Consider the following 17,170-nt stretch of genomic DNA (forward strand, 5'->3'; position numbering starts at 1 on the left):
AAGCAATTACAGAACATTGTATTAGCATTATATATTTTTTTAAAAAGCATTCAGTCTAATTACAGTTGAACTGTTATTCTGACTTGCTATATTCTAATGGTGTGTTTGTTAATTTACAATAACAGCTTCCATTTTATTGCTCCCAAATGCTTCAAAGATAAACATTAATTCAAGTAAAAAAAAAACTCTAGAATTTTAAACCTTCTAATATTTTCTACAAAGTCAGTGCAAGAGTTCCTTTGCAAAAGAGCTGCCCATTTCCTTCCCACACTGTGCAATCTTACATGTTTACATCTCTGAAGTTAGTATCTATCCTCTTTTGTTTGGCAGCTGTGAAATAGCTTGCACCTTTGATCGGGAGTTCATCTCACTACAGATAACTGTTATTCCCAACAGATACTGACGTATGAACTTTTCAAAGAAGTAATCTTTTTTGTTTCTCTCATTTAAATTTTTTTTTAAAAATTTGTTACAGCCAAGGCATTAATGACACTGACCATATCTCACAATAACATTACCTTTTATTAGAGATCTTATTTTACATATCCCCATAAGATATAAAACCTTCCAAGAGAAAATATCAAAAACCTTCAGCTGAAATCAGTTTGTTTCAGACAATATGAGGAAGTAAACCAAAGAAAATTAAGATTAAGGAATGTAAAAAACCCCCAAACCATAAAATCAGAACAGGTACAATTCTGGTTTGGAAAGTAATTACAAGGTTTTAAACTATTTCTTACACAACATTGTCTTTAAAATCATACTGGCAAGGTAAAGATGCTGATTTCTCTTAACCAATAGCTACAAACCCAGCAGCTATAAAAACAGAAAAACCCCAAAATAATACAATTGAATCAGATGGCCAATTCACAGAAATACTGCATAAGAATTCATTGAGACTTGTGGAAAAAAAAACAAACCAAAAATCCAACAAAGGCCCAAATCAATGAAAACACAACCTCATTGACAGCCACATTCTGAACCAATTCAAGCAAATTTTTTTTTGAGACTTTGACGGGAGTTTTGACTTAGTTAAGGATTTCAGGAAAGGATCTTGAATTGAAAGCTGTCATCACACAAACAAAAAGAAGCAAAATAAAGGAACAAGGATTACATCTGCTGGTTAAGGAAAATTCAGGCATCATGATTGTACAGCTGATGATAAAAGTAAAGAACAAATGCTATATGAATAATCTTTCAAAGCAATTCCAAGAGGCAAAATACTTTAAAACTTTATTGCATCAGAATTTTCCTTTTCTGCCTAACAAAACTGAAACAGTATTTTGAATGTTTTGTTGCACAGAACACATAGAAGTCTCTTAAACATTTTAATTCTGAAGAAGCAACAAAATAAATGGTATGAGAAATTTCTGCTGGCAAGCCTACTAAGCTTTGAGTTCCAACAAAAACCGGTATTTTCAAATACTCTTTCTAAGAAAAGTTACAGTACATGTTTATTGCATGAAAACATCCATTAATTGGATCTATCTGATTCTTCCATTTGTGGTTAGTGGTTCCTATATTCTTGATGTAACTTGCACCAGATCCTACTAAGTATTCCCATTATTACAAAACACACAGTAGATTGAATTAAGTAAGAAAATCTACACAGTCTCAACTGAGATCCAACCTGTGACAATGCATGAAATGTAAGTATGACTTCCATTGTCTTTTTAGATAGCCTGTAGCTACATGAAATAATTTCATAGACTTCAATATTTGATATAATTGTTGAACAACAATGATGAAATTAAATACAGAAGGCAATATTAGAGCTAGCACATCTTTTTACCAGTTATGATGACTTTTCATGCATTAGTATTGAGGATAAGCAACAAGGTATGGAAAAGGAAAGCATAAGCAAGACATAGAAGAACAAGCTATGAAAATAAATGAAGACTATAAAATGGGCTCATATGCAAGTGAATGTTTATATATATTAACTGTAAACAGCAGCTCTACTTAGGGAAATACTCACACTTGGATGGCTTAAGTACTAAATATGAACTAATATGGGAAAAAGCAAAATCTCCATTCTTCAGTAACATGAACACTGGCAATATGAGGTTCCAAGTTTGAAAAACGTTGTTTAAAATATAGGCACATGATTCTGAATTAACAGGTCACCACATTCTGTGACATGCAAGCACGTTTTGATGGGTTTGCAAACTATGTCTTGCTTACTATCAACTCTCTGCATCAAGTTGCAATTTTCTTGAAAGCAGCTGAATTTAGCTTCTACAGTTATTCTTTTTTTGTCGGTGTTTCACGTCATGACATCATATTAATACATTCAAATAGTCAAAATGTTCAGAATAAGATAGCACAAACTTGGTGCAGGAGTACATAGATCAGTGTGGCCAGCATTGTCAAACAGGAGATACACAGCTTAAGTATTATATAAACAACCTTTTCCCCAAAAACATTAACATAGACACCAAAATTGTCACAAGACATATCAAAAAATAAGGCACATTTATTTTGATATGGTAATCTTGAAATAGAAAACTCATTTCAGAGAACACTGGTATCTAAATGAGTTTTATAAAAAATCTTGTACTCATGATAATTATGGACATTTCTCATCATGGTAATGTAATAATTGCACATATCCCAGTGTGTCAAGTAACAAAATGGGAGTTTTAACAAACATTTCCATTGCAAAATTACTTTGTAGGTTCACGTTTTCCTATTTACATAACTCAGGTGAATGGTAGAAGTATTAAAATCTACCATCACTTATCACAAGTACTGCAGGCTTTCATTTTACCACAATTAATAATCCCCTTTGTGTTGAATAAATTGAAATTAATTGTGGAATAAATTGAGATTATTGTCATTTATATAAATGATTGCAAATATTTGGACATTAGCTACCACACAGGAACATTTTATTCCATTTTATTTCCAAGCTGCATCAGGACTTCCTACACTGAGTTATTTGTACATAAATTCATCAAGAATCAGGAAAAGAAGGCTGTTTAAAATCTAATCCCCTATTTATGAAAATTAAAACACCAAAAACATCATTAATTAGCATTTAACCTGAGATTTAATCTATTGAGAGGTTAACATCCATAGAAATTTCTTCACTTGTTGCATTAACTGATAATGAGGTTGCTTTTTTTTGGGGAAATAAAAAAACCTGAACAAAAAAAAAGTTGCTTGTAACATGGCTTTCCATTGTGTTGATAAAAAAAAAAAATTATAGGATGCATCTTTTTCTCACAGTATCCAGAAGCTTGAATAACATTGATGTGCTTCTTATTGCACGTGAAACTCAGAGGAGATACAATTGCAGATTCTTCTTCTCTATTTGAGTAGTAAAGACAGATTTCATCTCAGCCGAATCCGGAACGTATTTATCTCCATAGAACTCATATTTATTTCACTTATATTTCTGGCATCTGGAGGTGAATGCATCAAAGATAAAGATGTGGGTGTAAGACTTTCCACTCTGAATTTGCTAAAGAGTTTGTGCACCTTTATCTGGAGGGGAAAAAAAAAAGCAAAAAAAACCACCTACATTTAGAAAAAGTAGTATATAACTTAAAATTGTACAGCTCCTTGCAGGTACCAGCATAGAAATTCTCATGCCAAAGATTTTGAATATTTTTAAGTATCATAGATCAAATACTGTGCACTAATTTAGATCTTTTTAAACAGTATTCATTTGCTACATTTCAGTGTAATTCAATCAGTATATTTAAAATGACTAGAAATGTTTGGATTTGAACTCTTCTTGTTTCTAAACAAAACAGTATTTACTCTTCTGCCTAAAGAAAATCCCAAACCTATTTTAAAAATTTTATCACAAAATTCCTACAGCTTAATAACCATACCTTTCCCTGAGTAGTGGAACAGAGCAGACCCATGTCTCTGTTTGAAAATCTACAATCAAATCCCTTTCTGTGAAGTACCAGAGCAGCTTCATCAGATGGCTTGGTATCTACCTACAAACAAACAATATAAAAGATTGCTCACAGAGTATCAGGAAGGAAGACATTTTAGGACACCAAAAAAATTATCATCATACAGGTATGGAGACATTTACACCTTAAAAAATGTTCAGCCTAGATTGAACTGTCAATGGTTTTTTTAAACACTTTATAAAGCTAAACAGAGAAAGAACTAAATGGCAAAGAGTTGGAACATATAATGTACTACAGAATATATATGTAAATTGTTGAGTTTAAAGCTCAACAGATGCACACGTACAGGTTTGGGACTGAAAAGTAGCTACCATAGTTGTATTAACTGGTTTCCCACAAAAATTAGATGGCAAAACAGAAAGCAAACTAGAAACCATATGTTTACTACAATACTCAATTTTACATATTAAATGGGATTATGCTGAACAAACTTTCATGTTGGGAAACTGCCCTGTATCTCAGCTTAAGGCATACAGAAAACTGTACACTGAAATACCCATATGAAATAAATGTTATGTTTATCTCTAAGACATTCAGTGCTTAATAGATATTAAAGATATTCAGAACCTTAACAGATATTAAGATTAAGCTGCTCCTCATCAGATTTGTGCTCCAGATCCTTCTCCAGCTCCACTGCCCTCCCCTGTGTCAATGTCTTTCTTGTGGCTGCACCCCTACACTCACCGTAGTAACTTATTTACTATGATGCATTACTTTATTTGTTTATTTATTGTTGTTTTACATTCTTCAGCTCTTAATCTTATTATATATATAATAAGAGCATAAAAAAGATGGCTCTCTCCAAAGCCATGCCCGTTCTTCAGGCTATTTTTCTCTTTCTTATTTCTGGTTTACTTGTTCTTATACTGGTGCTTTTTCACAAAAGCGTCTGCCATGAGTTAGTTTCATTTCTGGTACTTTAGAATGTATCTGCTGCTTGAAGAAACCAATACCAACAAGCACTAGCACTCTGTGATGCATTAGCTCCTGAAGGTGTACCAACGAGGTCTTAATCTAACAGACTTTCCACCTAAATTTCTCTTCGTAAAGGAGATCATGGATCAGCTTGTACCAGCTTCTTTGAAACCCAGCATGACAAAGATTCAAAGTACAAAAAATTTATAGTATAAAGTACTCACCCATATAATAAAAAAATTATAAATTTTGTTGGTTTAAGTTCCTCATTTAAAACAGTAAAATTTTACTCAATAGTATCTGGAGTTGAAATGAGATACTTTTTAGTAAAACATTGAATGTTAGAAACTTTGCATAGTTTACAAATCATGAATAAAACTCAGCCTGAAAAGATTCTCTGAACACTAGCTTATAACCACCTAAAATCAACTTTTTGATTAATAAATAGTGCCTACATTCAGCAAAGGAAAACAAGTTTCCAGTATTTACTAGCATTGAGGACTAAAGAAGTTCTTATCCTGTTCACTGGAACAGCAGTACTACTTTCTACATGAATTAAGTTGATAACTGTGATGTGACAGAATTATTTTCCCTCTCCTACTATGAAACACCTGACTTGGTTTTCATTGTCACTGATGTGACAGTGTTGCACTTAAAAGTAGATATTTTTATGCACACAAAATAATACTGTCTGCCTAAACATCAGATTAGTGAAACATTAAAATTCATACTGAAAAAGTCTGACTTCCTATGGGGTAAATTAATGTTAAAAATGACAAGCCAGTAATGGGTATCAACACTTCCTCTAATTCACTTAAATTATCTTTTAGTAATCTGCATAAAAAATGCATGTATGCATTTCAAATGATGGCATGAATATTTCATCTCCCAATATTTTAGAATTAAATATTATCTTAATTAAGATTCAAAAGATTTAAAACAAAAAGGTAACAAACAATTAATGACGCCCTGAGTAAAAGTGTTTTGTTAAGTATAAATATGTAGGATCTAGTACTCCACCTTCCACCATGCACATAGCAACCCTGTGTGAAAAATAAAGCTGTTCCAACCCATTATCAAAGCAGGTGAAAGACAGATTAAGTTGTCACAGCCTCCACATCTACTTTAATTTACCTGTTCTTACATCATCTCTAGGTAGATGAGATTAAATACATTCGAGGCTAATGAATGTCTGACCAAGGATGAACTTAATTTTCATCAAATACACCTTCTAAACATGACCATGCTAACTGCACAAAAACCTGTAATGAACTCCTCAATTTTCAACAAATAACAACATTCTTAACCTTGTAAAACTTCACAGCACTGTTATTCAACAAAAAAATCTCTAAACACTGTGCTATCAAATCTCTAACTAGCTTTCTAAGAAGAGCTGCCAAAGTTTGATTTGATTTTGATCGCTGAGAATTTAAATGCAGCCTCATAGGAAAAAAAATATTGCTAGGTTTTCTCATAACCAGTATCCCAGGGTAATGCTGCTAAAATTTTGATGAGAAAGAAAAATCATTTAAACTCTTTTAAAATTCAATTACTGTGAGCTAATAGACATACACTGAAAAGTTTAGGCAATATGACAAATTTATGTATTTATGCTTAGTATAAAATGACAAATCAACTGTGTTCTAGACCTTAAGTCCCAGTTTATTTAGATCAGGTAAAATATCTGTCAAACTTCTTAAAAGCTGGAGTTCTATTAAGAAAAAAATCTTCAGATGTAATCCTAAGGCATTTGACTTTTCCATCACAAGATCAGATATCTTACAACAGCAACAATATTCTTTCTGATTTCTACATTAAATCTTAACTTTTAAAAAATTTGGTACCCTCTTTTCTGAAATTGTAATGGATTATGGAAAATCAACTTCAACAGCTAAAGCAATGGAGAGGCACAACATTTCTGGAAAAAAATTCATTGTGTCAGGCCAAATTATGGCACCTGTCATTCAAATTCTTGGAAGCAAGAGAAAAGAAGCAGAAAATGAGGAGCGATTTACAGAAATATTTGCAAGGCATAGCATCATTTTTGCTGTGGGGAAGAACACTCTATCTATAATGATAGTGCTCCTATCCTATGACTGTGAAAGCTGCAAGCTTTCACCTTGAAGTGGACATATTAATGCTGCAAGTTCAAGAGCTATCAATCAGTAATCAATGAAACATACAGCTGTGGACAGGGAAGAGATCACAGTCTCAAACAGTCTTATACCAGTTGGGACAGTGGAGCCAGTAGAGTCCAGATAAAATCAGAGAATTCACTTACAAGTAGTAAGACTGAACTCAAAAAGCAGACACTAAGCAAGTCTTTCTTTTCACAGCTTTCATGCCCAGATCCTACAAACAAGGGGATGGATTTACGCCTCAAAACGGGAGAGGAAAGATGTTCATGAATGTCTGCCCCTGAACTTGGTGTGTCAAAGTAAACCTGAATGCTGAGCTGGTTGAAGCAAATGAAAATATTCACAGTGAAGTGTGAAATAATCACTTGACATGAAGGTTTATTTAGTATCAGACTCCTTCCTAACTTTTCAAAGGCACAAGACCCACAAAATCAAGACATTTTCCACTTCGAAATTCAAAATAAGGATCAGTCACAGCTGAAGGAGCTTACACAAGATTGAACTACTTATAGAGAAAGCATGAGAAAGCAAACATTGTTTAAGTTTTAAAATACAGATTAAGATTTAGAATGAAGAACAGATTAAACAGAATATAATCTGATGTTAATGCAGACAAGCTCAGCCATCATGGAGACTCTAGAGGAAAAAGGATAAATAGTTTTATCTAAGTACGACAGAATTAAAAAGGGATTTCACTGTGGTAGCAGCGCTACTGAGTAGCACTGCAATACAACATAAAGTTATCATAATCACATTTTGAAAGGAGCTGAAAAACTGAAAAGAATTTATAGAACAGTTGGCAGGAAAAGAATGCAAAACAAGTTCCAGTCCTTCAGTTCATTAAAGGGAAAATTAAATTCTGGTGGGTACATACCTTTCTTTCCTCAGAAGGAGATAAACACTGAGTACAGAAGAGCCTTTTTTCTTTGAGTTTTTTGTTGGTATTTTGTTTGCTGGTTTTTTTGGTGGTTTTTGGTGGTGGTTAGTTGTTTGGGTTTTGTTTGCTTGTATTGGTTTGGTTTGGGTTTGCCTACCAGAGAATGTTTTCATGGGAACCAATTCTTATGAGATGCTGTTGGAATAACTAAATTAGGTCTTGTAATTAAGCTTAATAATATTTTAACAATAAAATTTGGGTTTACAACTACATCCTTTATTAAAAACACACTCAGAACAAAGTCTAATGGCCTTAAATTTAATTCTTCTAGTAGAGAAAAAAGCTGAGGTATATGAATGTTTCTCTCTTAAACTTTGGGAATTCATTTGAAATGTGCCCTCTCCAGAGACAGAATCCTGCACTATACATACTAATATGTAGTAAAAAAACAAACCCTGCATTTCATGTTAGTCAGACACTGCAGAACTGACAAAAGCTCATAATCACACTGCAGTTTATTGTAGCACGTAAACCCGCCCACAAAGTACTTTACAAGAATAAAATATTTGACTATATTAATAAGCTGTATCATATGTTTCCTCACAAAAACCAGTGGTTTGACCTTACCTTTGCTTGGATTGTTCTCAGATTGACTATATGCATGTCGCAAGGCATGGATGACATCAGTGGAGCAAAAGTATTTATCAGCTCTGGGACACCTGAATCTGCATTAATCGTCATTGGAATTACAGGATGATTTAAGAAAAGAGAAGTCATATGACTAAGAAGTGACGGAAAACTGACTGGTGCCTTCTCTTCCTTCTGCAAAATACAAAAGAATCATTCCAGTTAACATACTATCATGTCTGAATTTTGAAACCCACTTTATACATGATTCCAATAATAACATCGAAAATTTTAATTTCTAGACTGCCCATTCAATTACTCTTGGAAACTTTTGACCATCCACTAATTTTCGTCTATTAATAGGTATACTTTCTGTTTTTATAAACCACTAGTACACTTTCCAAAATTATGATGATACCTAATTTTCAAAATTCCTTGTGTTTCTGTGTTAGCCTCTGATGTTTAAACAATACAGTTTGGAGAAAGAAATAAGCTACTACTTTAGCAAGTTGCTCCTATTTATTCAGTATCTCTTTATATAGGGAGAGGCAGACTCACTCTTGCAGGCCTCCTTTTTCCTATTACTTTCTGACCTGTATTTCTTTCTTCCTCCAACTTACATCTCAAATCCCTCTATTTTAAGTCTATCTCCTTTAAACTATTTGCTGGAAGAAATAGCAGCTAGCATCTTTGTCTTGGTCTGCATTGCAAAAAATTTCTTCCAGAAGTTTTATTTGGATGTCATGCCAGCAAGAACCAAAGGTATTCTATCCCAAGATTTTACAAATTTTGTACTTTCCAAAGTTTTATATTTGCAGTGTTTTCACTTGGCTGCAGAGGCTTCCTTACAAACCTGAGATGACCGAATCTTACGTATTCACAACAACTAGTTAAACCTCCAGAGAACCCAAGAAAAGAAAAGAAAACAAAAGAACTTTAAAAAGGCAATTTCTATTTTAGAATGTCCGTGAAGAGTAGAAATGGGTGAAAACTTCTTTTGCTCTTATTTTTCCCTAGCATACTTAATCAGATAAACCCCTGCTTGTTTACAGTTTAAAAGGTGGTATTTAGTGAAAACTTCGCAGAAAGTTTACTGAAAATATCACAGAATCACCAGGTTGGAAGAGACCTTCAAGATCACCGAGTCCAACCCATGCCCTAAGACCACCTCAACTAAATCATGGCACTGAGTGCCACATCCAATCTTTTTTTAAACACATCCAGGGATGGTGACGACCACCTCCCCAGGCAGACAATTCCAGAACTTTATTACTCTTCCAGTAAAAAACTTTTTCCTAACATCCAACCTAAATTTCCCTTGGTGCAGTTTAAGACCGTGTCCTTTTGTCCTGTCAGTTGTTGCCGGGGAGGAAAGACCAACCCCCACCTGACACCTTTCAGGTAGTTGTAGAGAGTGATAAGGTCACCTCTGAATCTTCTTTTCTCCAGGCTAAACAACCTCAGTCGTTCCTCACAGGGCTTGTGTTCCAAGCCCTTCACCAGCCCTGTTGCCCTCCTTTGGACGCCTTCAAGCGTCTCAACATCCCTCCTGAACTGACGGGCCCAGAACTGGACGTGGTACTCGAGGTGCGGCCTCACCAGTGCCAAGTACAGAGAAGAATGACTTCCCTGGTCTGCTGGCCACACTACTCCTGATACAGGCCAGGATGTCGTTGGCCTTGGCCACCAGGGAACACTCCTGGCTCATGTTCAGCCGGCTGTTGACCAGTACCCCCAGGTCCCTTTCTGCCTGGGCGCTGTCCAGCCACACTGTCCCCAGCCTATAGCGTTGCTGGGGGTTATTGTGGCCAAAATGCAGGACTCGGCTCTTGGACTTGTTAGACTTCATCTTACTGGACTCTGCCCATCTATCCAACCATTCCAGGTCTCTTTGCAGAGCCCTCCCACCTTCCAACAGATCGACACACGCTCCCAGCTTAGTGTCATCTGCAAATTTACTCAGAGTAGACTCAAATACCCTCATCCATGTCATAAAAAAAGATATTATACAAAACTGGCCCCAGCACAGATCCCTGATGGACATCACCAGTGACTGGCCACCAACTGGATGCAGCACTGTTCACCAGCACTCTCTGGGCGCGGCCATCCAAGCCAGTTCTTAACCCAGCAAAGAGTGCACCTGTCCAAGCCATGGGCTGCCAGCTTTTCCAGGAGTTTACTGTGGGGGACAGTGTTAAAGGCCTCGCTGAAGTCCAAACAGACAACATCCACAGTCTTTCCCGCATCCACCAGGCGGGTCACCTGGTCATAAAAGGAGATCAGGTTGGTCAAACACGACCTACCCCTCCTAAACCCGTGCTGGCTGGGTGTGATCCCCTGGCCATCCTGTAGGTGCTGTGTGATGGCACTCAAAAGAAACTTTTCCATAACCTTACCAGGTTCTGAGGTTAGACTGACTGGCCTATAATTTCCAGGATCTTCCTTCCTACCCTTCTTGCGAATGGGATTTACACTGGCCAGCTTCCAGTCATCTGGAACCTCACCAGTGAGCCAGGACTGTTGGTAAACAATGGAGAGCGGCTTCGCAAGCTCATCTGCCAGCTCCCTCATCACCCTGGGATATAGTATCTTACTGATAGATCAAATTTGCATTTTATGATAGGCTGAAAACATGGAAATAAAAAACAAATGGGAGACACTTAAAGCAAAGGGGAGGATTATTTTTCAGCTTATAATGGACAACCATAATAGTAATTTCTGTTTTGTGGTGTGTAGGCATGTATGCATATTTATTTGTACGTCTGCAGTAGCATTAAATACAGCTAACCGTGAAGAAATTGAAAATATTCCACGGCTGAATCAATGCAAGATGGTAATTTCTGGTTTATTCTTGGTGCTTTCTTTAGGAATAACTAACACTTTGCTTCTTTGGTATCTAGTAAGAATTGAGGCTTAGTATTTTTAAGTATCTACTATGACCCCCAAATAATAACAGTGGATCATTGTAGAGGATTGCTCCTCTATGTGTCTCATGGCATTTGTTTATACTGAATTCCATCTACCATTTTATTGCATCTTTAATCAGTCTCAAGTCTTCTAATTCCTCAGTTTAGCTGTGACTTTTTTTTTTTCCATTACCTTGAAAAGTTCGTATCACTGGTAGACATCATTGCCATGATTGTCTTCTTTTCTAATTACAGTATGAGCAAGCTTGTTCTATGTACAGCTTAATCTAAAAGTGTTCCATTCAAGTACCTGCATACATGCTCTATACACAAGGAAAATGTGCATATCCATGTTCTTTCAAAGAAGAATTCATTTTTTCACCCCAAAAGGAACACTGTTCACTCTTGCCATAGAAGTGCTAAAGTCAGTCAAAACATTTAATTGCCATTTATCTTCTCATCTTTCACCTTTTCTCCCCTGTAAAGTAAGTTGACTGCTTGTATCTGAGAACCTAAAATATCTCACAAATCACACATGAATCAGAAAAATAATCTATTCATGCTATTATATTGTTTAAAACAAAATACTGCAGAGAAGCACAGCCTTGAAGGACTGGCAAATGCTAGAACCAGAACTGATCCAGCTTGGCTCATTTTTGCTCCCACTGTGTCTAAATGTAGTATCACAGGCAGGAACATTGTCCTTAAGCATTATCCAGTTTGGAACTAAGATTTAGGTGGAATTTTATGGAATGACAGTCCTTTCTGGATGTTTGCCCCAACAGAAAAAGTGCAGTCACCCACTGAATCTGTATAACAGTAATAGAAATGGAGAGTACAGAAGATGTCAAAAGCTGCCAGAAGACAGCCAGAAGGGAAAAAGGGTTTTGCAAACATGGTGAAGACAATGCTTTCACTCAAGATTGAGAAGGACTCTTCAAAGGCAGATCACAATCATGGAAGGGTTGGAGTATATCTTTCCCTTAAAGTGTAGTGATCCAGAATTTAAACAGAACTCTCTGGAAAGAGAGATGAGAAGTGTTTGCACACACAAACAATGTCATGAGAAAAATAATTACTCTATGCACACCTTCACTACACTGATGGCTTTCAGCAGTACCCTGCTGATGCTGCGTCAGAAGATGTAGTCCCACAGTCTCCATCTAATTAAAGTATTGCTCTCTCCAAAGTGACATTATTTTCTCAATTTCAATGACAGCATTTATCACTCAAAGTGTGAATGGAGCTCCTCTGGCTGCCTTACAAACATTAAGTACTGGCAAGAATCTGATGAATGCCAGATGATGATGTGCTGCCTTAATGAGTTCTAATCAGAGCAAATACTGCCTTTTTAACCATCTTACAGTACATGCATATACAGTTATCCAATTGGAAACAGTGTTGAAACACAACCCTTTGAACAAGTGTGCAATAGACAAAATGGAGCCTCATTTAGGATCTTTCCTTGTCATCACAAGGTGAATAATTCTAAATTTTCAGTTTTGAGGAGACACAAACCATAATCCAGTATAATATTAGCTTACAATTTGCAACAAGTTTTAAGAATAGCCTCATCTATAAAAAGTGCCTTTCTATCAGAAATGAGCTATTTTACTGAAAATCATAAAAATAATTGAAGAGCTTGGGTTGGAAAGGGACTTAAAAGTCATATTGTTCCAACTCCTCTGCCACAGGCAGGAATGCCACCTACCAGACCAGGTTACTCAGGGTCCCATCCAACCTGGCCTTGAACACTTCCAGGGATGGGGCACCCACAACTGCTCTGGGCAACCTCTTCCAGTGCCGCCTTATCCTCTGAGTAAAGGTTTTCTTTCTAATACCCAATCTAATTGACCTTACTTTAAAACTTTCCCCCTTGTCTGAATCACAATCTGCCTGTGTAAAAAGTCACTGCCTCTAAGACTCAGAGGGTTTTCTGGTAAAAGTTTAAATTAAGTAACTAAGGTCCTTAATTAGAGGAGAAAAAATGCTAATTAGACCTTTTAGAAATAATTTAGTAATTGAACAGAAGAAAGAAATGGAAAATTCTGTAGAGAAGAAAGTAAAGCTGAAAGAGTTGATAATTGGACATCAATTTAGCAAATGGAGAACCAATGAACTTTTCAACACAGACAAGTAATCTAAAATTTCCCATCTAAAAGTAAGGAAAGGAAACTGAGGCAGTTTATCAAATCACATTATCTTGACTATTTTCTCCTTCTCAAGACTCTTCTCTGTGATGACAAAGTCACCAAAAAAATTTAGTTGTAACAGTAAACGCCCACTGGCATCCACACTACCTGATCTAGCATGCTAAAATATGGATGCTGAATCAGTGTGTAAGAACAATCAAATAAAATCTGGAAACAGGTACAATTCTGGGCCTACCAAACCAAGGGATGCAGACAAAAATAATCTGATATCAAACAATTTGGATTATTAATGGAAAGAAAAAGTTTCTCATTCTCTCTCATGTTGTGTCAAGAAACAATTTTTATCAACTTTCTCTCTGACAGGTTCAGAAAACCAATGGACAGTACTCTTCAAAGGAGAATGTTTCTGGACTGAAAAATCTAATCTGTGGAGTAAAAACACTTTTCAGAGCATCTTCATTACCAAAGCATATGGAGACAATATTTTTAAATATCTTAATCATACAGCACCTGACAGCAATCAAGAATATGAGTCAAAGAATTCCAAAGACAAATATGGAAAAAAAAAATTGTTTCTTTCTTTTCAATTCAAAGACTGACAATCCATCAACATGTTTGATGAGATGCTGCTTCTATAGGAGAAATTGATTCTGTAATACTGTGCTAGGCTGCTTATAGGTGAGAAACAAACAGCAGACAACATCACTGATGATGTGAATAACAGGTTTACAATACATGACAAAAATAAGTGACAGGTAAGGGTGGATGCCTAAGTTTAAAATGACATACATCTTTCCCCAAATGCAAACAGTTGAATCCTTAACTACAGTGGCTCGCCACTTGTGGAAGATGGAGTCTCTAAGCAGTCATAGAGTGAGAAAATTGCACAATGTTCTATACACACTTTGCCCTAAGGCTCACAGCTTAGCAGAGGAATTCAGGTTTTATTTCAGACTGACACTAGTCAAGTTCATTAAATTGACATCAAGTAGTAAATGGCTTCAACTTAGTAACAGGCTTTGCATGCAAGACTGCCTGGTTGTTATCTCACCAAGTGAAAATCAGATGCATATGCTTTAAATTCATTCAGAGTTGCACACTGTAATACAAAAAGAATAATCAAAGTCTGACAAGTTCTGAAAGTCCTCCAGATATGGATGAATCATTCCCTTTCCTCTGAGACTGATACTTGGAGCTAGATTTTTGCATGCCTGTAATAACTCCTAGTGCTTTTGAGAAGGAAAGAAGAAAGATAATGGGTCTTACACCCCTAATATAACAAATAGCAATTAACCACCAATGTAAATTGGATTAATTCTTCTGAGCTGAATAATTCCTTTTGTGTGCAAGAGTGCAAGGTTAATGTAAGCATCTGTCAAAGGAAACAGTGACCAAGACTTCAAGCAGCTTTGAAAATGGCTGGTGTTTGCAGAGGGAATTTTGTATGGAAATCAAATAAGGTGATAGGAAGATCTCTGTGCAGCAGGATTCAGAACATCTAAGACCTCAAGGTGCACAAGAATCTTCAGCAGAACAATCTTCAGGTAATCTCTGTAAAAAAACCAAGCTTAGACCAATTAGACTTTTAGGAAACCCTGGGTAAATGGCAACCAGGAACAACAGTCACAAATGTGAGTACTGAACAGGCAGATATTCTGGAATCTTAAAAAGACTGTAAACAAGGATACTGATGCCAGATTATTTTCTGCTATACCAGAGCATTTGGCTTTCCTGAAAAGCTGGTGGGCAAAAATACAGATAAATATAAAGATTAGAATTGTTTGTATATACATTTTTGTCTACACTTAAAAATTCGTCAATTATGTTACATTTTTGCACATCAATTTTTTTTTTTTTTCATTAGATTTCAAGTCCTTTAATTGAGAGCCATGACCTGGAGTGCTTAGGGTCTTTTGATAGCTATTGAAGTGACCAGCAAAAGACGACTCATAAGAGCAGAGTAAATCTGATTTCATCTCTTTATCTCAGGGAATGGAAAATTTTCTATCAATTCACTTGGGCATTGTTAAACTGGAAATGCATGTCTGCCACACTCACTGAAAGGGGTTCCTGGAGGCTGATTATAGAAGAAATGAAAATTCTGAGGCACCATAAAATATCCACAGGACTGTGTGTTGGCTCAGTGACCCTAAAAAAGGATTTTCTGTACTGATGCTTAGTTGGGACTAAAACTGCAGATGAAAAAACCTGGGACTGTCGCAGGTAACCAAATCCAGGGAAATCTGGATCCACAGGAGGAATTTTTGCCAGTCTGCTAGAGCCAAATTTGGTAGTCTCCAACAAGAGGCGACTCCTCTCATTCCAGGCTGATAGATAGGAGCCTGCTGTGGTTCTGCTCCTCCAAGACCATGCAGGAGAAAGGCAGAGCATTATTCCTTTAGGCATGCATGGAAAAACATGGCCATCCATACACGTAAGCAGTGACAGCACCTTTGCCAGAACCCACATAAAGCAGAGCACTGAGGTAAAACAAGTAGAACAGACAATCCAAACCTGATTGTGCCCTCCAGCTGACCAGGTATGGAGTTCAAGACCTTCACCTTCTTGACTCACAAGCACTCTCAACAACCACTGATACCTCAGTGTGGACTTTAAGCCCTTAGACCTTAAGTCTTAGGCCTCCTAATGGTTCACCAGCTCAGATTTCACATTCTTCCAGGAGCTGTCCTGTGACCTGTCAGCTTGCAGTTTGCTATTTACAGGCACACACAGAAAATACAGGTCTCGTCAGCAACTGGAAGACAGTTGTACTGGTCCCTCAGTCCAATAGTGTATCTCTCTCTCCAACAGCTGTCACACAGACCTCTTACTCTGCTTGTTTCCTAGTCTTACCTGAAGTTAGCTGATGGCTCACACAGATTCAGAAAAGGTTGGGTACTTGCACGGAAATCAGATTTAATAATCCAGAATGGGCTGTGGTGATCAAGCACTGGATTTCATCAGACCCTTTTATGCTCCTTTTACCCCTGCTTTTCCTACTTGTTATACTCCTCAATTGTTCTCCTTCCCCTCCTGTGCCAGTTCTGCTGAACAACCCACAGCTAGCCTCTTGTTTTTATTAAAAAAAAAAAAAATTAAAAAGTACAGAATTTTCTTACTCTAAGGAAATTTCTGCTGATCCATCTTGTTGGGTTTCACACCAGGAACAATCTAATTTTCTCCCTTTTATGGTCTCAGGAGCAGCTAGTGATCCCCTGCTCCACCTCTCACTGTTCTTTTGGTGACTGCATTTTAATAAAGTTAGTGTTCAATTAGATACCATAACAGAAATCATGTTCTATGAAGAGATCATTTGGGGAACATCTGCTCACTGGTCTATGGAATAGTGCAGATGGTAAAGAAAGTATCTAGTCACCATGATCATAAGCACATCACCACAATTACTAAGACTGATAAATAGGCAGCCATCAATATAGCTGGATGAAAGTGATCAGAAAAGCAGACAGACAGCATGACATGCTTTCCTTGGCAATAAAAGTATTTTATACTTCAATTATAGCCTTTTCTGTCAATTTTATTTCTTCTCTTCTAATTCTTCTTAGAGTGTTTATAATATTTAATAATGGCACAGGAGGAGGGACTTAATGCCTAAATAAATACC

At 36.5% G+C, this 17,170-nt stretch overlaps 1 protein-coding gene across 2 annotated transcripts in view; it reads right to left on the reverse strand.

Moving 5' to 3' along the window:
- Positions 1–501: 501 nt before the first annotated feature.
- The window catches only part of MAN2A1 (mannosidase alpha class 2A member 1), a 112,049-nt gene continuing 95,380 nt past the window's right edge, over positions 502–17,170 (reverse strand). For both annotated transcript variants that reach the window (XM_039566682.1, XM_039566683.1), the window contains exons 20-22: positions 8,490–8,684; positions 3,843–3,953; positions 502–3,489 (exon numbers count right to left, since the gene is read on the reverse strand). In XM_039566682.1, the coding sequence (XP_039422616.1) occupies positions 3,337–3,489; positions 3,843–3,953; positions 8,490–8,684 (459 nt within the window). In that variant the 3' untranslated portion in view covers positions 502–3,336. The remainder of the gene's footprint in view (positions 3,490–3,842; positions 3,954–8,489; positions 8,685–17,170) is intronic.

This window comes from Corvus cornix, chromosome Z (genome assembly GCF_000738735.6).
Source record: "Corvus cornix cornix isolate S_Up_H32 chromosome Z, ASM73873v5, whole genome shotgun sequence".
Taxonomy (NCBI): Eukaryota; Metazoa; Chordata; class Aves; order Passeriformes; family Corvidae; genus Corvus; species Corvus cornix.